This window comes from Bubalus bubalis, chromosome 3, assembly GCF_019923935.1.
Source record: "Bubalus bubalis isolate 160015118507 breed Murrah chromosome 3, NDDB_SH_1, whole genome shotgun sequence".
Classification (NCBI taxonomy): Eukaryota; Metazoa; Chordata; class Mammalia; order Artiodactyla; family Bovidae; genus Bubalus; species Bubalus bubalis.
In genome coordinates, this window is record NC_059159.1 from 86346364 (window position 1) to 86374082 (window position 27719).

At 38.6% G+C, this 27719-nt stretch overlaps 1 protein-coding gene across 5 annotated transcripts in view; it reads right to left on the reverse strand.

The window, feature by feature from the left end:
* Window positions 1-27719, reverse strand: part of FOCAD (focadhesin) — a 301517-nt gene that overhangs the window by 233245 nt on the left and 40553 nt on the right. For 2 of the 5 annotated variants that reach the window (XM_044939795.2, XM_044939797.2), the window contains one exon: window positions 14302-14406. The exons of 1 other annotated variant lie outside the window; for it this stretch is intronic. In XM_044939795.2, coding sequence (XP_044795730.1) covers window positions 14302-14406 — 105 coding nt within the window. Of the gene's footprint in view, window positions 1-11496; window positions 11536-11962; window positions 12019-14301; window positions 14407-27719 lie in introns of those variants that run through there. 2 more of the 5 variants (XM_044939799.2, XM_044939798.2) reach the window with 2 other exon arrangements.

Below are 27719 nucleotides of genomic sequence, written 5' to 3' on the forward strand. Positions count from 1 at the left end.
TTCTCAGTCTGGCTATACTGATATTTGGAGTCAGATAATTCTTTGGCATAGGGGTTGTTCAATATACCATGGGATATTCAGCAGCATTCCTGGCCTCTACCCACTGGATGCTAATAGCATTCAGTCTAGTTAAATGACAATCAAAAATGTCTCTCAGATCAGATCAGATCAGATCAGTTGCTCAGTCGTGTCCGACTCTTTGCCACCCCATGAATCACAGCACGCCAGGCCTCCCTGTCCATCACCAACTCCCGGAATTCACTCAAACTCACGTCCATCGAGTCAGTGATGCCATCCAGCCATCTCATCCTCTGTCGTCCCCTTCTCCTCTTGCCCCCAATCCCTCCCAGCATCAGAGTCTTTTCCAATGAGTCAACTCTTCGCATGAGGTGGCCAAAGTACTGGAGCTTCAGCTCGAGCATCATTCCTTCCAAAGAAATCCCAGGGCTGATCTCCTTCAGAATGGACTGGTTGGATCTCCTTGCAGTCCAAGGGACTCTCAAGAGTCTTCTCCAACACCACAGTTCAAAAGCATTAATTCTTCGGCGCTCAGCCTTCTTCACAGTCCAACTCTCACATCCATACATGAGCACAGGAAAAACCATAGCCTTGACTAGACAAACCTTTGTTGGCAAAGTAATGTCTTTGCTTTTGAATATGCTATCTAGGTTGGTCATAACTTTCCTTCCAAGGAGTAAGTGTCTTTTAATTTCATGGCTGCAGTTACCATCTGCAGTGATTTTGGAGCCCAGAAAAATAAAGTCTGACACTGTTTCCACTGTTTCCCCATCTATTTCCCATGAAGTGATGGGACAGGATGCCATGATCTTCGTTTTCTAAATGTTGAGCTTTAAGCCAACTTTTTCACTCTCCACTTTCACTTTCATCAAAAGGCTTTTTAGTTCCTCTTCACTTTCTGCCATAAGGGTGGTGTCATCTGCATATCTGAGGTTCTTGATATTTCTCCCGGCAATCTTGATTCCAGCTTGTGTTTCTTCCAGTTCGGCATTTCTCATGATGTACTCTGCATATAAGTTAAATAAACAGGGTGACAATATACAGCCTTGACGAACTCCTTTTCCTATTTGGAACCAGTCTGTTGTTCCATGTCCAGTTCTAACTGTTGCTTCCTGACCTGCATACAAATTTCTCAAGAGGCAGATCAGGTGGTCTGGGATTCCCATCTCCTTCAGAATTTTCCACAGTTTATTGTGATCCACACAGTCAAAGGCTTTAGCATATTTGGAACACTCAGCAGTGGCCACAGGACTGGAAAAGTTCAGTTTTCATTCCAATCCCAAAGAAAGGCAGTGCCAAAGAATGCTCAAACTATCACACAATTGCACTCATCTCACACACTAGTAAAGTAATGCTCAAAATTCTCCAAGCCAGGCTTCAGAAATATGTGAACCGTGAACTTCCTGATGTTCAAGCTGGTTTTAGAAAAGGCAGAGGAACCAGAGATCAAATTGCCAACATCTGCTGGATCATGGAAAAAGCAAGAGAGTTCCAGAAAAGCATCTATTTCTGCTTTATTGACTATGCCAAAGCCTTTGACTGTGTGGATCACAATAAACTGTGGAAAATTCTGAAGGACATTACCAAATGTTCCCTGAGTCTACAATTGCCCCTGGTTAAGAACCACTGAACTAGGTAAAATGGCAAGCACTGTGCAAAGTACAAAACTAATTCAAACATGGTACTAGCCCTGAGCTATTCAAAAAGACAATGATTCCACCATTATCCTTCTTTACTGAGCCAAAAGCAATCAATCAATCATGTCCAAAATTTGAAGTTTCTTATGGAAAACTTGTGGAGAAAGTAATGGCACCCCACTCCAGTACTCTTGCTTGGAAAATCCCATGGATGGAGGAGCCTGGTAGGCTGCAGTCCATGGGGTCGCAAAGAGTCGGACACAACTGAGCGACTTCACTTTCACTTTTCACTTTCATGCATTGGAGAAGGAAATGGCAACCCACTCCAGTGTTCTTGCCTGGAGAATCCCAGGGACGGGGGAGCCTGGTGGGCTGCCGTCTATGGGGTCGCACAGAGTCGGACACGACTGAAGCAACTTAGCAGCATGGAAATATAGTCATCCAATAATAACATTAGGTACACAAAGGTAATGGTACAGTAGAAAATAGAAGACTTAAAATGGAAAACAAATGTACAATTATTCCTTGCAAAAAACAGAAGCATATTCCAAAATAAACAATTTTGGAATATGTATTCCAAACAGTATTAAAATTATGTAATATGTATTCCAAACAGTATACATGGAATATGTATTCCAAACAGTATTAAATATTATGCATGCTGATCTGGGTATGATAGAAAACAGTGTTAATTTCCTATTTAAAATACTATAATTAGCACATTTAAAATGTCCTAAGGCTAAGTATAGTTCACTGTTCATATAGTCAAGGATTGATTCTTAAATTTATAGATTATTCAAGATTTTTCTTTTCTTTCTTCTCACTGCTTATTAGCCATTCCATTTCTTCCAAGTACCTCTGAGAAAGGTCAAGATAAATCTACAATTCAAACTTTACTCGTCATTAGAAGCACTGTTGAGGAATAAAAAAAATGTGATACAAAAGAACATCAAAACAAAACCTGGGTTATGCCTTAAAATGTCAATTATCCCCCAAACTAGTAGTCAAGTCATAAAGAGTAATTTGACTACAACACTTTATTCAAAATGATAGATAGGTTGAACATACAATCATCCTGATCACTTGAAAAGCTAACACTGGCAGACAATAAGCTCTATACAACTTGGAAAAGCAAACACAAATGTGGGGCACTGAAGTCATTATTTACATAAGCAGTGCCTACATAGCATCATCCGAATCATTTACTGTTATGCTGCCACATCCACGTCTCAGAAACAAAAACCAGAAATGGAGAAGTGATGTGAAATAGTGGAGGGAACACACTGAATTAAAGGAAAGAATCAAGCATTCCAAATTCACCTGCTGTCTCTGCAACACACTGTGTGATCTCAAGCAAGAGAATTAACCTCTCTTGCTTGGGCAAGAGTTTCTTCAGCTGTAAAATGAGGAAACCAGACTAAGTACCTTCCAGGGCTAAAGTTCTATAACCCAAGTCACCCATTAAAGCTCTAACCTTTGAATTGCTCAAGATCAGAGGTGGATGGCTCTCAACTATTAATAATTCTATGCCAAGTTTAAACAGCTCTAAGGTCAACATCTAATAAAATCTAAGGCCTCAAAACAGTGGTCTTCTATTTTTATCTCAAATAAATAAATCACCCTATATTTTTCATTTCAGAGAGAAATGCAGTACTGTATCCAGAATAAGCCCACAGAAAATTTCAAATCAGGCTTTCCTAACTCTTAAGACATACATCCAATACGCTCTGCTTTCTTCTTAAAAGAGAATAACATTGTTTGTAAAGATTGAAGTCAATACAAAACAGGCAACCAGGTCACCCTTCATTGGCCTCTGGTGCCTCTAATTTCTCCTTCACTCTGTGGTTTTTAATATTTCTGTTGTTTTCCTGCCACAGATGAGCCAATTTGTTGTATGTTCTTTGGCACTTGCCCATTTCATAATTTGTAAATGTTTTAACTGCCATTTTAAGTAAAGCATGCAACACAGTACCTAACACAAAGAATACTTTGTAAATGTGGTTCTATTATGATTATCATGCAGATAAATTTGATTCTTAAACTAGAGCATAAGCAGCTTGAAAGCTGGGTCTCTATCTTCTTACTCTTATGCTTCCCTTTCAGTGCCTAATGCACATTTTAAATAAATGTAACAAACATACACTTTTCCCAAAGCACCTTTTTAAACTGAATGGATCATGAAAAACCAACATCACAACCCCTCTAAGTACACTGTTTCAAAGTTAACAACATTCAGAGGAAAAAAAAAGCACAGAAGAAGCAGGCAGAGTACCTACCTAATACTTCAGGACTCCCTACCCTTTAATAACATTGTCAACAACACAGAGCAGTGCATGCATCTTAGCAGACAGGAGTGAGGGAAGGAATAAATGAAAAATTCGTGGTTCCACTAGACTAGCACAGAGACAACGATAAAATAAGGTATGTAACTAGATTCACCTTTCCAAGTATAAATGCATCAATCTTAATAGAAAAGAAAGAGTTAAAAAAAGAAATAGTCTTGTGGTAGGCAAATCAAAAAGCAAAAGTTATTTGTAATCTTTAGGTCACCTCCACCTTTCTGCTACATCTCTACATGTAGGAAAGCTATGATTTGATTTATATCATAGATTCAGCGATAGACACAGATTGCCTTTTCTGTGTGAGGAAACAATGCCTGCCGTCACCATGCATTTTCATGTATGCAGCTGTGACCCCGGGGCTTTCAGAAGCATAGCACACCACTTACTACATCAAATATGCATTTTAAAAGCATTTCTCTACCTGCTCTGAATTTTGATTTGAAAATGTTGGTTAGAAGCCAAAGTAGGGTTAAAAAAAGAGAAAAAAAAAAAAAGCTCTGCAGATTTTAAGATAAAAATGAATAAAAATTGATTCTACAATAAATATTACTATAAAAAAAGAAAAATTAAATGATAATAGTGTATCTTTATCTATCCTATAGAGTCGTAAGACAAATGCATTTCATCCACGCCAGAAAAAGAAGACTTGGAACAAAAAAAAAATTTAATTTTGACATTTTTTATTAATTTCCTTTTTTCTTTGGGTCTATAAGGCAGATAGGGGGAAGATAAGATTTCTTTGAAAAGAGATTTCATATTACAATGGTTCTGCCCTCATAGTGAACCTTTCCCACGACTCCTATTTTGAGAGGCAGGTTTTAACACAAAGATGTCTGCCAATGTCAGAAGGCTAGAACTATTTTAGGTACTAGTTGGTGGCTAGGGGAAACAGAGACACACAGGGTTCAAAACATCTATTATTAAGTTACATCCTAGATTGGGAAAGAAAAGAAGCTAAAGATAAGATAAATAGGCTAATAAGGCAAAAATCAAAATATCTTGTGCTCTTAAAGACACTTACCACCAAATCACCATACCAATTTTTAAATTAAGCATGTGCACTTAGCAGAACTTATGAAATATTTCCTGGTGGCAACTGCTAACTGGAAGATAGTATATGTACAAATTATTCTTTAGGTGTGATTTTTAAACACCAAGTGTAAACCCCAGGTGACTGGAACCATGAATTGTGAACAAAGACTCCCCTGGGTGGGAAAGACGATGGAAAAGAAGAAATGAAAACGGAAGCAAAACCTGCAGTTTGACAGTAAGAATCAAGTCATATAGATGTCCACATCTAAAGCTTATCTGTATCTCCACTGCCATTAGTAAATCTAAGGAGTGGTAGAGTTGGGAAATTACCATTTTGAAATTATCTCAGTGAAAACTAATAGGGAGGGGGGAGCTGTGAGTTTAATGAGGAACACGATATATTCATGGTCTCATAGCATCTTCTCCACTGACTGCTTACTAGTTACAAGAAGAAGATGGTAACTACACAGTATAGAAACCAGATATTACCTTGATAGGGTAATGAAAATTAAAATCACCAATGAAAGGCAAGATGGACATCAGTGTCTCCAGATGTCCTGAGAAAGGTACAGCAAACTTTCACAGTATTCGAAAATGTCAATGTCCTAAAAGATAAAGGATGAGATAATTCCAAGCTTTAAAAGACTAAAAAGATATGATAGTTAAAGGCAACATATGATCCTAAACTGGAGCCCGTACACTAAAAATAAAAAGGAAAGAGGTATGAAAGGACGTTATTAAGCCAAATGGCAAAACTAGGATATGGATTATAGGTAAAAGTGTTAAATGAACATCAAATTTTCTTGATTTGATAACTGTACTCTGGTTATATAAATATCCTTGTTCTTAGAAAACATACCCTACTGAATATGTACAATCTACTCTCCAATAGTTTTTAATTCTATAGAGAGAAGGATAATGAGAATGTGGAAAATCAGTGAATTGGGGTAAATGCCAGATGGAAATTTTCTGTACTATTCTTGCACCTTTTCTGGAACTTTAAAATTCTTTCAAAATAAGTTTAAAAAATAAAACCTTCAATGACTTCCTACTACTCTTGAAAGAAAACCCAAAGTCTCTACCATGGCTTGCATCTTCTAGGCCATGTCTAACTCTCCTGAGCCTCTGTCTTGGCCTCTTCCTCCCTTAAACACTAAGCTCCAGGCACCCCACCTCCTGTTAGTTCCACTAGGGCACCAGGCCTTCACAAAGCAGCAGCTAAGCACATGCTTTTCCCTAGATCTGAGATGCTCTGCATTCTTCGCACAGCCAATTCCATTTCACCCACCAAAATGGAGAGAAGAGACAATGCAAAAAGAGTCTAATGCTATGAAGTGACTTTTACTTTTCAGGGAGAAAAGAGGTATGAACCATAAAGTACTTCAACCTTCAGGACACACATCTTTTAAGATCTCAAAATTAACTCTACATCTAAATAAACTCATAACACTACACAAACAGATATGCAAATACTGACAAAGTAAATAACTTTCATCTACTCTGGGTATAATCACCCATTGCTATTGGCCTAATCACCCATTTCAGAGCATACCATCTGCCCAAAACATTTAATATTCCCTTATTTCAGAAAGTACAGCTTGATGTTGATCAGACCAACTCTTTCCATAAACAAGATTCTCAACATGTGATATTTGTGCATGTCAGCCACTGTCTGGCACATCAGAATAACACACAAATTCTGGAACAAGCAGTTACCGCTCATGAATTCACAGCTATTTCCTCACTTCAGCTGAGGGAAGAGAGATCTTAAAAAGACTGCCATAATATGAATACATAGAGGAAAAATTAAAAGCAAGAATACATGATAAAATTTTAAGAGGAAAAAATGGCATATTACAAAGAAAATGAGACTCTCATAATTAATGAATCTTAAAATTTTAGTTTGGGCTTCCTTGGTGGCTCAGTGGTAAAAACTCACCTGCCAATGCACAGGTTCAATCCCTGGGTGGGAAGGATCCCCTGAGGGAGGAAATTGCAGCATGGATTCGCAAAAGAATCAGACGTAACTTAGTGACTAAACAATAACAACAACAACAAAATTTAGTCATTCTTTCTTATAATCAAAATATCAGGCAAACGCTGGTCTGCTGCATGGTCAATGTTATAGAGCACTGCTGCTGCTGCTGCTAAGTCGCTTCAGTGGGGTCTGACTCTGTGCGACCCCATAGACGGCAGCCCACCAGGCTCCCCTGTCCCTGGGATTCTCCAGGCAAGAACACTGGAGTGGGTTGCCATTTCCTTCTCCAATGTATGAAAGTGAAAAGTGAAAGGGAAGTCGCTCAGTTGTGCCTGATTCTTAGCAACTCCATGGACTGCAGCCTACCAGGCTCCTCTGTCCATGGGATTTTCCAGGCAAGAGTACTGGAATGAAATAACTTAAAGATAAGTGTTTATAACAAAGTGGAGTTCAAGCTAACAAGAAGAAAATTTAGACCAAACAAAAAATGGGAGGGGAAAAATAAGCCTGAAATAGAGGATATCTTAGTGGTCATCTTTCATGTTTTTTTTTTTAAGTGATTAAACTAAAAATTGTTCACAGATTAAAAAAAGGAGAGGGGGGAGGTTAAAGTTTTTGAAAACAGTTAAATGTCTAAATCAGAGGTCACAAACGGTTGCCCTTGGATTGCATCTTGTGAGCAGATGTGTTCGGTCTGCCGACTCTGTATTTTGAAAAATTGGAATTGTTTTCCAACATTTATTAGTTGAAATATTTCATATAAAATGTTATTAATACTGAAGGATCTGAGAGTCTGGCGACAACAAAGCCCCATGCCTCACTGCAACAACTGGCAGCAGTCCTCAATCCAACCACCGCACGTAACAACCCAGGACGCTTTGAGTGTTACCAGTGCTGGAGGCTGAGCCTACTCCTTCCCGGGAGAGCCCAGGCACTACAGTCAAAAGTTCCTCAGAGAACTCTAACAGTGCAACCAGAATTGAGAGTCCTGGGCCTAGAGTAAAACTTGCATATTCTCTTCATTTAATCACAGTAGCCAACTGTGCTCTATTGCTCTTCCAATTTATCCCCATTCTAAAAGGCCCTGGGAATTGAAACTCCATTTAAATATCCTCCTTTAATCTTGTTTAAGTCACAAGACTACAGAAGGGTTCAGTTAAGCAAAATGAACTTTACTGGCTATACACACTCTAATCTGATGTATCTCAAAGTATGGTGGGTAAATAGATCATCTGTGTACCCAGATGCATGGGTAAAGTGTGTGCTCCAGACATATACATGAAAAACGCTGAACTCCTTCCACACTAAAACACTGAAAACCATCACTGGTTTGTAGAATGGTGCTGAGGATTCAAGGGATTAGAGCTGATAGACAGAGTGCCTGAAGAACTATGGATGGAGGTTTGTTACATTGTACAGGAGGTGGTCATCAAAACCAACCCCAAGAAAAAGAAATGCAAAAAGGCAAAATGGTTGTCTGAGGAGGCCTTACAAATAGCTGAGAAAAGAAGAGAAGCAAAAGGCAAAGGAGAAAAGGAAAGATACACCCATCTGAATGCAGAGTTCCAAAGAATAGCAAGGAGAGAGAAGAAAGCCTTCCTCAGTGATCAATGCAAAGAAATAGAGGAAAACAATAGAATAGGAAAGACTAGAGATCTCTTCAAGAAAATTAGAGATACCAAGGGAATATTTCATACAAAGATGGGCTCAATAAAGGACAGAAATGGTATGGCCCTAACAGAAGCAGAAGGTATTAAGAAGAGGGGACAAGAATACACGAAACTATACAAAAAAGATCTTAATGATGCAGATAACCACAATGGTGTGATCATTCACCTAGAGCCAGACATTCTGAAATGTGAAGTCAACTGGGCCTTAGGAAGCACCACTACAAAAAAAGCTTATGGAGGTGATGCAATTCCAGCTGCGCTACTTCAAATCCTAAAAGATGATGCTGTGAAAGTGCTGCACTCAATATGCCAGCAAATTTGGAAAACTCAGCAGTGGCCACAGGACTGGAAAAGGTCAGTTTTCATTCCAAGCCCAAAGAAAGGCAATGCCAAAGAATGCTCAAACTACTGTACAATTGCACTCATCTCACACGCTAGCAAAGTAATGCTCAAAAGTCTCCAAGTGAGGCTTCAACAGTACGTTAACCGAGAACTTCCAGATGTTCAAGCTGGATATAGAAAAGGCAGAGGAACCAGAGACAAAATTGACATCTGTTGAATCATAGAAAAAGCAAGAGAGTTCCAGAAAAATATCTACTGCTGCTTCATTGACTACGCTAAAGCCTTTGACTGTGTGTATCACAACAAATTGTGGAAAATTCTTCAAGAGATGGGACTACCAGACCTGACCTTACTCTTGAGAAATCTGTATGGAGGTGAGGAAGCAACACTTAGAACCGGACATGGAACAACAGACCAGTTCCAAATTGAGAAAGGAGTACGTCAAGGCTATATATTGTCACTCTGCTTATTTAATTTATATGCAGAGTACATCATGTGAAATATCACGATGGATAAAGCACAAGCTGGAATCAAGACTGCTGGGGAAAATATCAATAACCTCCGATACACAGATGACACCACCCTTATGGCAGAAAGTGAAGAACTAAAGAGCCATGGCAAATAGATTAGGGAAACAATGGAAACAGTGACAGACTTTATTTTGGGGGGCTCTAAAATCAGGCTATGGTTTTTCCAGTGGTCATGTATGGATGTGAGAGTTGGACTGTGAGAAGTTGAGCACCGAAGAATTGATGCTTTTGAACTGTGGTGTTGGAGAAGACTCTTGAGAGTCCCTTGGACTGCAAGGAGATCCAACCAGTCCATCCTAAAGGAGATCAGTCCTGGGTGTTCACTGGAAGGACTGATGCTGAAGCTGAAACTCCAATACTTTGGCCACCTCACACGAAGAGTTGACTCATTGGAAAAGACCCTGATGCTGGGAGGGATTGGGGACAGGAGAAGAAGGGGATGACAAAGGATGAGATGGCTGGATGGCATCACCGACTCAATGGACATGAGTTTGGGTAAACTCCAGGAGTTGGTGATGGACAGGGAGGCCTGGCGTGCTGCGATTCATGGGGTCGCAAAGAGTCGGACACGACTGAGCGACTGAACTGAACTGAACTGAAAATCACTTCAGCCATGAAATTAAAAGACGCTTACTCCTTGGAAGAAAAGCTATGACAAACCTAGACAGCATATTAAAAAGCAGAGACATTGCCAACAAAGCTATGGTTTTTCCAGTAGTCATGTATGGATGTGACAGTTGGACTATAAAGAAAGCTGAGCACTGAAGAATTGATGCTTTTGAACTGTGATGTTGGAGAAGACGGGGAAGCCTGGAGTGCTGCAGTCCATGGGGTCGCAAAGAGCTGGACACAACTGAGTTACTGAACTGAACTGGCCCAGGAGAAATACCAAACACCCAAAGGTTTGTGTTTCATTACTTCTGCACCCAAATGTTTATCACAGCGTTATTTACAACATCCAAGATATGGAAACACCCTAAGTGTCATTGATGGATGTATGGACAAAGAAGATATGGTATATATGCACAATGGAATATGACTGAGCCATAAAAAAGATGAAATCCTGCCATTTACAACACATGGATGGACACTGAGGGTAATATGCTAAGTGAAATAAGTCCAACAGAGAAAGACAAATACAATATGATTTCACTCACATTTGGAATATTAAAAATAAACAAACAAACCAACCAAAAACAAACACATAGATACAGAGAACAGGCTAAGTGATTACCAGAGGGGAATAGGAGTAGGGAGAAGGCAAAATGGGTAAATGAGGTCAACTTTATGGTAACAGATGGAAACTAAACATTTGGTGATAAGGATGCTGTAGCATTGGAGAAGGCAATGGCACCGCACTCCAGTACTGTTGCCTGGAAAATCCCATGGATGGAGGAGCCTGGTGGGCTGCAGTCCATGGGGTCGCACAGAGTCGGACACGACTGAAGTGACTTAGCAGCAGCAGCGTGCTGTAGCGTATATGGAGGTCAAAATATAAGGTTGTACACATTAAACAGTAATACAAACTAATATTTTCTCAATTTTTTAAAAGTTTTAATAAAAAATAAGATGACCAATATTCTGTTTTACTATACTGCAAGTCAATCAGCTACTAGGGCAAAAAGAAACTCCAACAGTATACTAGCAGAGTCCTTAATACCATAAAATTATAGTTGAGTTTCCTGCCTAGTAAGCTTACAATTACTTGTCATACTACTTCTATTTTAGATCAAACCTACAACATAACCAAGGAAAACCTTTCAGTGGAGTTCTAAGCTCCTCATACCCTTTCTATGTTTTCACACACAGCTCATCAGTTTCCTCTCCAAGGCTGGACGATATTGCTCATCAACACGTGGCATACAAGATTCTAAAACAGCATGACAATTTTATGATTGACTCAGGTAATCATAGCTCTCCTGAGGGAAATCTGCTCTTCAGGCTCACCTCTCCTGCGTTTCTGCCATCCACAATCTCCCGTGGAGGAACCTCAGGCTCTTACACACTCAATTACACTCTACTGATTTATAGTGCCAAACAGCCATTCACACGAGGGCCCTCCATAAACATTACTGGATTATGCCAACTCAAGTGATTGATTCTGGGCCTCTTAATGTGCCACCGCTCTACACACAATCCTTATATATCCAGTATGATTTCAGTTCTTCAAATGAGGCTCCCGATCCACACCTTGCATCTATTGTCTTCTAAGAACAAGCCTACGGCTAAAAGAGCCAACTACTGGAGAAAATAAACTATAAATAGAAAGCAGGTGAAACATTACAGGTAACAAAGTTTAGCACTCATTTACAGGGAGCACAATCAGTGTGAAAATTATTCTGCATGACTAAAAATGTCCTTAAATCATCATCAAAAAAACTAAGATGGCTATGATCCACCTGGAAAATCTCACCAGAATGCAAGCTCTGATTGTCTGAGACGGGGTCTGAGATTCCACATTCCTAACAAGCTCCCAGGAACTGCTAATGCTGCTCAAAGCTCTGCTACTTCAAGTATGGTAGGGAAACAGCAGTATCAGCATCACCTGGGAGCTTGTTAGACCAGAATACTGAGCCCATGTTAGGTCTAAGGAAACAGAATCTGCCATTCAACAAGGTCTCAGGTGATAAAAATGCATGGTAGAGAGCTGCTAACACACCATCTTATACTCACTGTTGATCAGAATCACCTGGGACTTTTCTGAATCTGATTCAGTTGGTCTAAGGTATTTCATTGTTCCTATGTTCATCTGGTTTTAGGCATACCCAGACTTAGTGACTGAACAACAGCAGCAAAAGGCGGTTCTCATGAATAGCCAGTGTTGAGAACCAATGAAATTAAAAATACTTAATTGGGTAGCTCTAGGTTGATAAAGCTATGGTTAATGGGTGAGGAATTTGAGGAAATGATGAAAATGTCCTAAAATTGATTATGGCAATGATTGTATGACTACATGAATATACTAAAAATCATTGAATTGTATACTTTAAACAGGTCAGTTGTACAGTACAGTATGTGAATTATATTTCAATAAAACTGTTAAATAAAATTTTAAAGCTCCAGTAGCTTTCCTATTTTAAAATAAGTAAATAACTCCTCCTGAATAATGATGAAGTGGAATTATTTCCTATCCTGGAACTCTGCCCCAAGAGTGTGAACCTCTTTCCCAGACATCCTGTATCCTGCATTGAACCTGGACTGGCGATTCATTTCTTATATGATATTATACATGTTTCAGTGCCATTCTCCCAAATCATCCCCTTGGGGCTGGTGCACTGGGATGACCCAGAGGGATGGTACGGGGAGGGAGGTGGGAGGGGGGTTCAGGATGGGGAGCATGTGTACACCCGTGGTGGATTCATGTTGATGTATGGCAAAACCAATACAATATTGTAAAGTAATTAACCTCCAATTAAAATAAATAAATTTAAATTAAAAAAAAAAAGAGAGAACACAAATGCTTGTATGACCCATCTAGAAACATTAAGTCCTGCTCATTTACTCCTTAGGTTCAATCCTGGTTAAGGTAATGTGAGTCGGACACGACTGAGCGACTTCCCTTTCACTTTTCACTTTCATGCATTGGAGAAGGAAATGGCAACCCACTCCAGTGTTCTTGCCTGGAGAATCCCAGGGACGGGGAGCCTGGTGGGCTTCCATCTATGGGGTCGCACAGAGTCGGACACGACTGAAGCGACTTAGCAGCAGCAGCAAAGGCATACATGTATGTAAGTAACAGGCACTATATATTAGGAGAGGCACTCACGGCTTCTGATAGCAGTGGTGTCAAATGCTTGAAACTGCAGGATTTATATGCTCAAGCCAATGACAATTCCCAAGTATGTCCAACTTTCCCTATTGCATCACCACAGCCTATGTAAGTCATTTTCCCCCAGAACCAGTGCCCTTGTTTAGGGGGCCATGCATTCATGCTTTATAAAAGGTATATTCTAGATGCATCACTGAACAGATTTTCTAGGACAATATACACTGATTATAGGACATCTTCTGGCATCCTCTACTAAGTGGGAGCCCCTCTCTTATGAAATGACTTTCTAGGACATTCAAGGCAATGGTTAAGGTCACCTTCACAAGTATACCTTCCCTTGCCCAAACTCTCCCATAAAATTCAATGCATTTCACTGGAACTATTGCTGTATATATATATTAAATATATATATATATTTATTTAATATATATTTATTTAAAATATATATATTAAAAATATGTATATACCATGTTACATTCTATGGTCTCCTGCATTGCATGTAGATTCTTTACCCTCTGAGCCACCAGAGAAGCCCTATATAGATAACAACAACAAAAAGGCAAATCAATGCTGTTAATTACTGACCCTGCCTTGGGTAATAACCCTTGGCTAGTCCCGTTACTTTCTATAGTAAGGAAGTTTACCTTCCTGCTTTTAATACACTTGTTCAATGAACTCTTCAGTTTTCACAGTATTGGGAAAATGATTCTATATCCCAGATCAAAATGAATGACTTGAATTTTGGACAAAAGATTCCAATTCCAAGGAAGCAAGCTGAAAGCCACAGTAATGATACTCAGCATACAGCAGTCAATTCTATCTCAATACTGAGTGTTGGAAATACTAACTTCCTGAGAAGTTAAGACTCACAGTCTCTGTGAACTTCAATAACTAATTCTTAATGAATTAGCATGTCTTAATTCATAACTTATTTAACAATTCGCTAAAAACAAAAGTTTTAAAAGAAAGGAGAAAAGGCTTACCTAATATTATATATATCCTGAATATTCTTCTCCCCGCTGTGTCCTTCCTTAACAGCTTGCATTTGTAATAGTTTCATAATGGCTTTTATCAAGCCATGTGTATTTCTGTAAAGAAATATAATAGCATGTCAAATGTTATAAAGTGAACAGTCTACTCAGGTACTTAATCCTACCACTTTTGAATAGTTGAACACTTGCCACCCACACTGAACAGTAGCCATCCACATATACCTAGCTTATTCCATAGCACAGCCAAGAGGCCTACAAGCTCCCATTCAACACAATGAAAGGAGAAGTGAAGTCAAAGAATCAAACTACCAACCTATCTATCACCTCACTGCATATACTGGGGGGAAATCAATCGGGGAAAAGTAAACATTAGCCCACATAATTGCAGGCAGTGACCACATCAATTACCCACACTGAATAATCAAGTCCTTCATTTATAAATATTAGCAGACCATGGAAAATAATGAGACAGATGAAATGGAATGGCCACTAAAAAAAAAGTGGGCCAGGGGACCAATCAGAGCAAATAACCCCCATTAAAATAAAGCTAATGGGAGCAGGGAAGAGAAATTTAAGTTTTCTCCTTATTCTCTGTAAGCAGCAGCAGGATAATAAATCAGAAAAAATGGCCTGCTTTTTAAATTTTTTTCCTGCTACTAATGTTTTCTAACTATTAAATAAGGATTTTATTTCAGCTTTCGTGAGGTAAAACTAACAAAAACAACTGTAATATAATGTGTACAAAATGATTTACGTGTGTATTTTAAAATGGTTGCCATAATCAAGTTAATTAACACATATATCACCTCACATAGTTACTTTTTAATTTTCATTTTTTTGGATAAAATGCTAAATACTCTTAGCAAATTTCAAGTACACAATACAACATTGTTGACTTTAGTTACTATGCTGTACATTAGATCCTCAGAACTTAATCATAACTGGAAGCTTGTATCTTTCGACCAGCATCTCCCCATTTCTCCTACCCGCCCCTGGCAACCACCATTCTACTCTCTGCTTCTATCTGTTCAATTTCTTTTTTTAGATTCCACATATAAGTGGTACCATATGGTATTTATCTTCCTCTGTCTGGGTTATTTCACTTAGCACAATGCCCTCCAGGTTCATCCACGTTGTCACAAATTACCCTGATCTCTTTAAAGTAAGATTCTCCCTGGGAATGAGAAAGAAATCTTAGAAATACAGATTATTTGCTAAATGAAAAAAAAACAATATTTTAAAAATCATAACTGTTAATAATTAAGGAGCATCTATTGTAAGTTAAGTACTCTCTTGAGTGCTTAACACGTATTATGTCATTATTATCTAGAAATCACTGCTAACTTTACCATAGGGCTAGGACAAGACCTGGACTTAATTAATAAAAGTCATTTAGGGCAATTATGTGAGATGGTATTTAGTGTACTCTTTTATGGCATTTAAAGTTTTACAACTGGTAAATGGTTTGGCCATGCTGTCCAATCCAGCAGCCAATAGACACACAGGCTACTGAGCACTTGTAACATGGCTAATCTGCACTGGGATGTGCTGTAGTGTAAAATACCTGCTGTATTTTAAAGACTTAGGGACTTGCCTGGTGATCCAGTGGTTAAAAACCTCCTGCCAATGTGGGAGTCATGAGTTTGATCCCTGGTCCGGGAAGATCCCATATGCCACAGAGCAACTAAGCCCGTGCACCACAATAAGAGAAGCCATTGCAGTGGGAAACCCAAGCCCAGCAAGAAAAGTAGCCCTCACTCGTGGCAACTAGAGAAAGCCCACACATCAAAGAAGACCCAGCAAAGATAAAAATAAATAAACAAGAGGAATAAAATATACTTAAAAAAAAAAAGACTGAGAACACAAAAATACTGTAAAATATCATATGTAGATTTTAATATTGATTACATCTTGATTACATACATATTTTTGATATATGAGGTTACACAAAATAGATTATTAAAGTTAATACCACTGGTTTCTTTTTACTTTTTAATGTGGCTACTAGGAAAATTTTGAATTATATATGTGGTTCACACTTGTGGCTCAGAATATATTTCTATTTCACAGTACTGCTAAAGACACTCATGGTTTGTTTCCTAAGTAGATTCTTTAGTGAGCAGTGAGGCTTTTCTTGCAGTTGAAGGATTTCCCACAATCTACACAACAGTATGTTTTCTTTTCCACGTGGCTCCTCTTATGACCATGCAGTGTACATTCATGAATGTTTTGTGACAGGCAGCACACAAACATGGTTTCTCTCCTATGTGGATCCTCTGGTGAAGAGAGATATCTTGACACTGCATAAGCCTGTTCCCTAAGATTCTCTTTCCTGTGTGTTCTTTGCTGTATGTCAAACCGAGGTTCAGCTTTTCTCACATACCCTATATTGGTGTTGCATCAATTCCACTTTGCTTTCACTAAAAATATGGCCAGTGAATCCCACTGTGACTCAGTGAAAATTAAAAAGTAAATTTTTTGAAAACTAGTGGGAAGTACAGTTGTCTTAGAAAGGTCTGATGGTATGGCATGCCCTTGGGAACAGAGGTTCTGTCTTAATGTTTCTTCCCTCATGACTGCTCAGATTCTTCCAGGAGCCTTCTCTGTTGACACTCTTGAGTTTTTAGAGTCCTCTTACTCTGAAGCTTAGGAAGAAGATATCTTAACATCCAAACATTCAGAATAAATTCCTTCTTTACAATTCCTCACACCATTCATTCCCTTTTACAGAATGAGACCCATCCTGCAGCTAAGGACCCTGGACTTTAAGAAAAGGTATTTTCCAGTCTATGCTCCAGCTCTTCACAACTCTGAATACTTTCCTTTACCAAGATCTAGAGATCCTTCCAGAGAAGGCAATGGCACCCCACTCCAGTACTCCTGCCTGGAAAATCCCATGGACGGAGGAGCCTGGTAGGCTGCAGTCCATGGGGTCACGAAGAGTTGGACATAACTGAGCGACTTCACTTTCATGCATTGGAGAAGGAAATGGCAACCCACTCCAGTGTTCTTGCCTGGAGAATCCCAGGGACGGGAGAGCCTGGTGGGCTGCCGTCTATGAGGTCACACAGAGTCGGACACAACTGAAGCAACTTAGCAGCAGCAGCAGCAGAGATCCTTCAGCATGGAGATCATAACTGATCTATCACTAGTTTATCAAGAACCTATTCTGAGTATGAAGGTCTGACCTCAGTCACACAGATGCTCCTTGAAGCTTCAGGGGGATTCAATTCCTCCAAATATGCAAATTGGCTAAAGCTAACTCATCAGGCCTTAGTGCTACAATCTTGCTTTTTGAAAGTTAGTCTTTCAAAAATCCTACAACTCTGACCTAAGCCAGTGCCCAGATTTTCGACAAGACTATGAAATCTCCGGTCTATACCTAGGTTTAGCAGACAAATTCTAATCATCACTGAGTCAGTAAGCACTTTCAGATCCCTCTGTCTGACTGAGACCTATCACCGGAGGTCTACTGTGGTTTTTTGCCTTGGTGAGAGCAGCACTACGTGTTCAGAAGTTTCCTTGTCTTCTCATCTTCAATGTTTATGCAACTGATGATCAGCTTTAAAGCTGATTTCAGCCAAAAATAACCCCATTTATATATGGATGAAATGGAGATGGAAAAAGTCTAGACCTCACCTAGTAACCTCATAAGACCACTCCCTGGGCCTAATGATGAGTTTAAAGGGTACTCATATTAAATGATCAGTACTGATTGAATTTCTGGCTGAATTTCTTCCATGAAATATGAATTAATTAAATAATCCCTTTTTGTATGTAAAACTAAATTGGTTTTCCTTATCTAATGATTTATTTGTCATATGAATAGTTTAAGAGAAGATAGATAACAGACACGATTTTCAACCAACTGGGGTCACTTACTTCTTTGTGAAAGCAGTACAATCACACAGAAAGCACACACATCCTATGTACATTTAATTCAAGGCATTTCCAAGATCCACTGTGACCTGCAAATTTTCAGATTTTAAAATCTTTATGTTATACCTTGCTTTTATTTGTGGGCTGAGATTTTACTATGTGGATAACTGAGTCCGTACTATATTTTAAGCAAGAGTGTAACATGAATAGATTATGAATATTGAAAGATGATGGCATCAATAAATCATGTGTAGATCCATTCAAGTAGTAACATAGTTGCCTTAAATTCAATTGAATATTTTCTTAAATTTTTAAATATTTCAAGTGAGCTGAGAGGGATGGATGGTTTCAGATTTTCATTTAAGTCCCTGCTTTAATTCTAATTTACTGGAAAATGTTGGGCAAGTCACTTAATGCCTATGCGCAAGTTACTTAAGGCCAACATCCTCATCTGAGTAACTTAGAATCATGATTATAAACTCAATCTTGTGTTGTTTTAAAGAATAAATTAATGTAAACAGTAAAGTGGTTATTTTTTCGATAAATTAATAATCTAATACTTACACCGTTAAGATTGCAATGTTTCTCCCTTTGTAAGGTTACGCAAACAAAAGTGTCAGAGTTCATGAATACAAAAACCTAGAACATTCCTAAAACTAACTACAGTTAATTCATAAATGCCTAAATCCTAGCATTTTCCATCTTTCTTCACAAAAACCTCTTTCTCTTGTTTTCAAGCCATTGTTACTTTGCATCTGAAATTTGTTGTTACAAAATTCAGTTCAGCTCAGTCACTCAGTTGTGTCTGACTCTTTGCGACCCCATGAACCACAGCACACCAGGCCTCCCTGTCCATCACTAACTCCTGGAGTTCACCCAAACTCATGTCCATTGAGTCGGTGATGCCATCCTGTAGGAGACAGGAAGAATAAAAGAAAAGCAGGCCCCGGCAAGGGCCACAAAATAAATTTATAATTATTGATAAACTGGATTCTATAAGGCATGAGACTATTGGAACAAGTCCAGAGGGAACAGTTAGTTCATAATCTTGAAAACAAGATATGATTCTGGGGTCAGAAAACTGACCCCAGACTGTTTCTCAACTGGTGTCTCAGAGTCACATGTTTTATGTATCTGGTAGAAAATCTATAGATAAGAATATTAGTCATAGTTACTGATTTGTTATTGATTACTGTTTCCTAATTACTCAGTGGTTAATGATCATTTTGTTCTTTGGCCCCGAAGGTCACATGAGTTATAGTTTAATTCCCTGAATATTCTTTCCTTCATGGATGAAAGTATAATAAATCTGGCTTGGATTCAGTTTCGGCACCTTCACCTTGGAGCAGTGTTGGTCCCCTGATCCTCATTTTTCTCTGAATTTTTGTGTCTCATTTCTCATTCTCTCGCCGTATCACGCTTTCGGAAACCCTGCTTGTTGAGTTGGTCTCAACACCATCCAACCATCTCATCCTCTGTCGTCCCCTTCTCCTCCTGCCCTCAATCTTTCCCAGCATCAGGGTTTTTTCAAATGAGTCAGCTCTTTGCATCAGGTGGCCAAAGCACTGGAGTTTCAGCTTCAACATCAGTCCTTCCAATGAACATTCTCATGGACTGGTTGAATCTCCTTGCAGTCCAAGGGACTCTCAAGAGTCTTCTCCAACACAACACTTCAAAAACATCAATTCTTCTGCATTCAGCTTTCTTTATAGTCCAACTCTCACATCCATACATGACTACTGGAAAAACCATAGCCTTGACTAGACGGACCTTTGCTGGCAAAGTAATGTCTCTGCTTTTTAATATGCTGTCTAGGTTGGTCATAACTTTCTTTCCAAGGAGTAAGCATCTTTTAATTTCATGGTTGCAATCACTATCTGCAGTGATTTGGCCCAAAAATAAAGTCAGCCACTGTTTCTACTGTTTCCCCATCTATTTGCCATGAAGTGATGGGGCCAGATGCCATGATCTTAGTTTTCTGAATGTTGAGCTTGAAGCCAACTTTTTCACTCTCCTCTTTGACTTTCATCAAGAGGCCCTTTAGTTCTTCTTCACTTTCTGCCATAAGGGTGGTGTTATCTGCACATCTGAGGTTATTGATATTTCTCCCAGCAACCTTGATTCCAGCTTGTGCTTCTTCCAGCCCAGCGTTTCTCATGATGTACTCTGCATATAAGTTAAATAAGCAGGGTGACAATATACAGCCTTGACCTACTTCATTTCCTATTTGGAACCAGTCTGTTGTTCCATGTCCAGTTCTAACTGTTGCTTCCTGACCTGCATATAGGTTTCTCAAGAGACAGGTCAGGTGGTCTGGTATTCCCATCTCTTTCAGAATTTTCCATAGTTTATGGTGATCCACACAGTCAAAGGCTTTGGCATAGTCAATAAATTAAAACTCTGTAACTGAATTCTATATGACTGCAGAAAGAGGTTACAACAATTTGAATAGTGCTAAAAATCAAAATAATAAAAGAAAAAACATAGTCATTAGAGAAGCTAAAATCAAAGAAAGGAGAGAAGAAAATTTCAAAGTCTTCAAATTGAAAGGGCTACCAAGTGCTAGGCAAGAGTCTTGAAAAAATTAATTGCTAACATTTCCCAAATCCAAAGATGAGAAAAAAAATCCTATGAACTTTCAGTTATAAAATAAAATCTGTAAAATAAAGATGATTAGACTGACATCATATCTAATTTGGAATAAGATTTCTCATCTGCAATGCTAAATGAAGAAATGCATATGGAATTATGAGGGAAAGGTTATATAACTTAATAAATCTAACCTCCCAGAATGACTAAGTGTAATGCATGAAGACAAAAGAAATAATTTTCAGACATAATTTTCTGAAAGTTTTTCTTAAAGAGGCTCTCCAGTTAAAAGATAATGTATAATGATTATACAATTTTGTAAATATACCAAAACCCACTGAATTGTACACTTTATAAAAATGATTTTAATAAATGAATTATACCAAGAAAACTTTTTTTTTAAGATAAAGTACAAGAAAGAAATGAATAGATTGAAAGACACAAAATACAAAGAACTTTGGTCACCAAGGAATTCCTTGGTGGTCTAATGGGTAGGACACAGTGCTTTCACTGAGGGTTCACTCCCTGGTTAGGAAACTAAGATGCCACAAGCCACTAAGTGTGGAGGAAAAAAAAAAAAAAACTTTGGTCAGAATGAATACCAGAAGAATTTACAATCCAGTCTTTAACATTTTTCAAATGTCACTATAAAGATTAAAGCCACTGTTAAGAGAGGTTTTAGAGGGAAAAGTGTAAAAAAGACAAAAAAAGGAAGACGACCTGTCATAAAAATTCCAGATCACTTTAGCAAAGTTAGTGGCGAAGGGTTTTGGGGGAAAGAAAACATAAAATTAACATGAGAGATAAACTGAGATGAAATATTACATATATGACAAATATCCACAAAACAAAAATAAGCAACAAAATGAAACAAATCATATAACAGAAAAGTGAGCAGAGAATATAGATAAGCAGATCACAGAAGAGTAAGATTCATAATATCCAGGGTGGATGAGTGAATGGGGAATAAGTATTTTCAGGTTGAGCATACATTTGTTCAGACTTTATGGAGGGCAATTTGGCAATTTAAAAGTTTAAATGCAGTCTTTTCCCCATAAATTGCGTTCCTAAAAACCTATCATGGGAATTCCCTGGTGGTCCAGTAGTTAAGGCTCCACACTCTTACTGCCAGGGACCTGGGTTTGATCCCAGGTCAGGGAACTAAGATTCCAAATGCCTTGAGGCACACCCCCAAAAAAATGACCTATCATATAGAAATACCCTTACATATACCCAAAAGAAGATCCATTTGTTATCTTAAAGAAATGGAAGAAGAAAACTACATTTGACAAAGGAGAAATATTTAAAATAAGATATAATCATATAAAAAATCATATCATAAAATATGATATAATCACATAAAGTAGTTTGCAGCTATTAATAAAGATGCAAACAGATCTATGAAAAGACGTTCCAACATATATTAAGTGAAAAAAACAAGTTTTAGAACACTATACATATGAATAGAATATCCAATTTGAAAATACTTCAAGTGTATGGGGCTGAATGTAAAGTATGGGCTTTTTTTATAGGTCTAGAAATGGGGCTCCAGTTTCACTGGAATTAGCTGGTCCCTGATCCTGTGTGCCTGGATCTGATTTCAGATCACCCTAACTTTCCCAAGATTGTTGGATGGCATTGCCAACTCAATGGACATGAGTTTGGGCAAGTTCCAGGAGAATGGTGAAGGACAGGAAAGCCTGGGATACTACAGTCCATGGAGTTGCAAAGAGTTGGATACGACTGAGGGACTGAACAACTTTCCCTATATTCTAGAGGAAACAAAGATCAATATTTGGAGGAACCTCTGAGCCACCCTACATGCCCTAAGCCTTTCTAGTACTGTCACTTCCTAGTTCTACCAGGGCTCAACAAGAAAGTGAACTTTTAAAGAGAAGAAAAGAAAGAGAAAAAATTATAAAAAGGAAAATTTTTGCCACTTACTACTTTCACTACCTGCAAGTGCCATTGCTTGAGTTTTCAAAAAAGTATGTATTACTTCTATTTTCCTAAATAGTGAAAAAAGCGGGGGTGAAATTTATAATCTCAAGGTGAGGTGGGACTCACTGAACACAAATAGAAGATTAAACCTCATCTGCAAGATAGACAGTATGAGCATAAATTTAAATAAACAATGAAATAGCTCAGTATCATTTATTGAGAACCTGCCTTCAGTCACAGTTTAGCACTGACATAAAATCATGCTAATTTGAGGAACAGACCTCTGAGAATAGTATCAGGATCTGAAATTAACCCTGAGACAAGCAGGCTGGCTGTGTATAAGATACACAGAAAGTTATTTTAAAAATACAAGAGAAGACTTTAATCAATGCAGAAGAGATCTGATTAGACATAACAACTAACCTGTTCATAGTACAATGTGTTCAGGAGATGTCACTACCAAAAAAGGGCTTATCCAACTGCCTACTAGATATTCCCACTTTGGTGCCTAAATTGTGCCTTAATCCAACACGTCCAAAACCAGACTCATGCTCTTCTCACACACCTGGTCTTCTAATGTTTCCTACCTGCCTGTCAGGGAAGCCATAAATCAAGGAATCACCTTTGATATATTCCCTTCAGTCGTTCTTGTATTCAATCCACCTCAAATGCTTCATCCCCTAAATATCTCACAAATCCATCTATTTCCCTTCAACTCCAGGCAGCAGCCATCACCCCTCCCCTGAACTGTAGTAAGAGCCACCTGAACCCAGCTCCCTATACCACTCTAACTGCCTAGCCAGAAGGCAGCACTTTCAATGTTATGTTCACACTGCAGCCAGAATGGTCTTTTTGTAATCACTGATACTCAGCAGATAAAAACACTTCAACAGACTCCCTCTGCACTCAGGATAAAGACCCAAATCCTCTACAGCAGCCATCATGGCCTGCATTGTCTGACTCCTACCCTTATCCCCAGCTTCATCTCAAACCACTCTCTGCATAATATTGGCATTTTTCAGGCCTTCCTAAGAAGTCATCTCCCTCCCACCACAGGGACCTGCCACACGCTACTTCTTATAACTGGAAAAGTCTATCCTCTTCTATTTCCCGAAATAAATTTTATTCATGCCTCAGTCTCATGTTGAGTCACTTCATCAGGGAAGCCTTCCTTGACCTCCATGACAAGGTCGAACTCTCATGTTAAAGGCACAACCAGCACAGGGTACTCTGTCTGAATGCAGTTGAAGATATAATTGTACGACTATGTGATTATGGCATCTCTCTCTAAACGAAAAACATCATGAGTGCAATGACTACATCTGCTTTCCTCACCGTGATCTCACAGCACCTAGTACAGGCATACAAGAGATATTCAATAAGTGTTTAATTAGTACATGAACAGGTGGATGGATGGAAGACAGCTAAGATATTGTCTTGCTTGGATTCAGAAGTGACCTCTGAAGGTAATTTCTAGTTCTATAATTATGTGATCTTATATATGCACACTGAAATTACAGTATCTTATATCTATATAATTATAAAGTTCATTATTTGTGTGCATGCTCAGTCGCTCAGTCATGTCCAACTCTTTGCGACCCTGTGGACTGTAGCCCATCAGGCTCCTCTGTCCATGGGATTTCCCAGGCAAGAATATTGGAGGGGGTTACCATTTCCTCCTCCAGGGGGTCTTTCCCAATACAGGGATCAAACCAGCGTCTCCTGCACAGAAGGTGGATTCTTTACTGCTGAGCCACTGGGGAAGCCCAAAGTTCTTAGTTTATTACTAAATAGGCTAACATGAATGATATTACTGGCTATGGTTACAGTCCTTTCTGGGATTGTACACTTAGCAAATGAGGGAATCGTAAATACTCGGAAGATAAAATTAATATAATATCCTTTACATTATCAAGCAATGAAGTAACCCTTGGGGAAGGGAGGCAGGGGTTTTTTGTTGGGAGTTTTTTGTTTGTTTGTTTTAAAATACATCTTAAGCCACATAGTTATAACATTAAAACCAACTTAAGACTCCTGACAGAATAAGTAAAGTACAAGAAATATTCAGCACAGTCAACAGAGATTTAACTACTATGTTGAAGACTGCCCACCATGCAGACAAGTTCACCACACTATAAATTAACACCTAAGAGAATCTTACGAGTATTAGATGGTTCCTTTGACTTAAGATCAGAGCAGATGAAAGGAGTCTTTGGAGGATGCTATTTTTTTCACCCCCTTCCCTCTTAATTCATTTGTTATATATGAAAATCATTAAGTAGCAATAGGACTTTTGAAACTAATAAAATTTCTTCCTCCCTCTCCCTTTACCTTGTCTCTCTCTCAAGCTGCTTCTAAAAGAGTGGGTCTAAAATAAACTCAAAATAGTGAAAAGATAATAAAGGCTCAAAATATAATTTTTTAAAAGGGACAGAGGATGGAAAAACATCAATTATGTTTAAATCCATGAGCTCATTGTAATTTTTATAAAATAAAATCTAATTGTTCAACACTGATGGATGTTTTTAAAAACTGATATTCTGAAGTTTAGCTAATAAAAAGAAAAAATCAGGTAGATATCTTACCTTTCCTATACAAACTGTACTACTGGTTAACCAGATAGTAGATACGGGGAAAGTTCTCTTTATAGCAATATTTCAAATAATAAGCAAAAAAAAAAAAAAAAAAGAATTAGAAACTCACTGTTTTGAAACTCCTAATGAATTAATCAATCTAGCCATTAAGCGCAGACAGCTAACATCACCAAAAGAGAAAACAATGGGCTGTTATGTCCCTTTGGATGGAAGAACAGTTTACCATCTATGCAGAAGTCTTCCCTCCTCTGACACTCCCCCTCAACAACAAAAATTGAACTTAAATCTCATCAAATTTCTAGAGCACACTTTTAATTTATAGGAAATACAAAGAACCAGTCAGCAAAATTCACACTGTGGGAATCACTTCAAACAACCAAGTTTTTTCAATAAATGTAAGAAAGAGACAGAGAGATGGAGAGATGCAAAGCAGAGAGCCTATAGGTTAAGAGAGATATTAAAGACATAACAACTAACTCTTATTTGGATGGTTATTCCAACAAATTGCTTTAAAAAAATTATGAGGCAATTAGAAAACTGAATACTGGCTAGATATTTAAAAATCACACACACACACAAACACATATCCTGGTATAATATTACTAATGTTTTTATTTTTAAAAACATATACACTTAATATTTACAGAAGAAATTACACAATATCTGGGATTTGCTACAAAAGAATATGGCAGGAGGGAATTATGGAGGAGCAGGACTGGCCATGAGCAAAAAGTTGTTAGGCTGAGTAATAGGAATATGAGGGTTCATAACACTATTCTACTTATTTTTTTTTTAATTTTATTTTATTTTTAAACTTTACATAATTTTTGAAATTTTCTATAGAAAGCTTTTAAAATCAAAGAGTTCCTCTTTGTAACACCTATTTTTTCTAAAACTTTCTTGTTTGTGTGTGTGCATGTGTATGTGTGTGTGGCACGCTCCAAGCTAGATTCCTTCCTTTACCTTCCTTCCCTTGGCAACCAAGTCAATGGCTATTTCTATATTACTCTGTTTGGAGAGATAATACATGCTTTCAAAACAATATTCCAGAGGATGGTTATAATGATGAAGATGATGGAAAACATGGTGTCATCTTGCCATCACAACAAAACAATTATGTTATCTTTGACAATTGCTCTCCATCCACTCAATTGCTATTCCCTCTATTACAGTCGGAGCAACACAGATCGAATATCATTACCTATACTTAAATACAATAATATTTCAAAGCTAGAGCTGAGAAGCTGACAGATACCTATTTCCAAAGTTATGGCTTTCCCCCAAGTTCAATCTTCAGTAAATGTCCCAGTGTCCTCTCTGTTTTGAGAATTACCACTCCTTCTCCCTTCGTATGGTTACTACAGAAGGGATCCTAGCATACAAATATTCACAGAATAAAGACACAGCCAATAAAGGGTAAATTGTCATCTTCCCAGGTGGCGCTAGTGGTAAAGAACTGCCAATGCAGGAGACATAAAGAGATGCAGGATCAGATTCCTGGGTCGGGGAGGATCTCCTGAAGAAGGGAATGACAACCCACTCTAGTATTCTTGCCTGGAGAATCCCAGGGACAGAGGATCCTGGTGGGCTATAGTCCATAGGTCACAAAGAGTCAGACACGACTGAAGGGACTTAGCATGCAAGCAAACGTACATCTAAGTCCTAATCTCAGTTCCTGTGCATGTAACTTTACTTGGAAATAAGGTCTTTGCAGGTGTAACTAAGGATCTTGAGATGCAATCATCCTGGGTAGGCCTTCAGTCCAATGACTGGTGTCCTTATCAGAGACAGGAAAGAGAGATTTGAAACACAGAAGCACACAGAGAAGAAGGTCATGAAAAGTCAGAAGCACAACCACAAGTCTAAGAATGTCAAGGGTTGCCAGCAGCCACCAGAAGACATGAAAGAGGCATGGAACAGAGCCACCCAGCCTCCAGAAGGAACCAATCCTGATGACACCTTGGTTTTGGGTTTCCGGCCTTCAGAATTGTGGAAGAGCAAGTTTCTGTTGCTTTAAGTTTGTAGTCATTTGTTACAGCACTCCTAGAGAACTAATAATACACAGCCCTTGGCAGAACCGACTGGTCCAGGAGCAAACATCTCAAACATGCTGGTCCTGGGAAACCTGTTAACTGTGGTCAGGAAATTTCAACCTCAGTCTGGCTATCTCTTACAGATATGTCAGCCCAGGAGGCAGGTGGTGCCCTGTAACTAGGGAGCAGAGAAATCCATCTGCAGCAAGAGAGAAAAAATACATAGCCTGTGTCTCTAATTTGCATCTGAAGCCCAGGTACATTCCTCTGAAGTCCCATAGGATACCCCTTTAGGAAGATAAAATCACCCTTTTATGCTCGAAGGATTACAAGCGAGTTTCTGTAACTTGTAGCCCACAGAGTCCTGTCACAC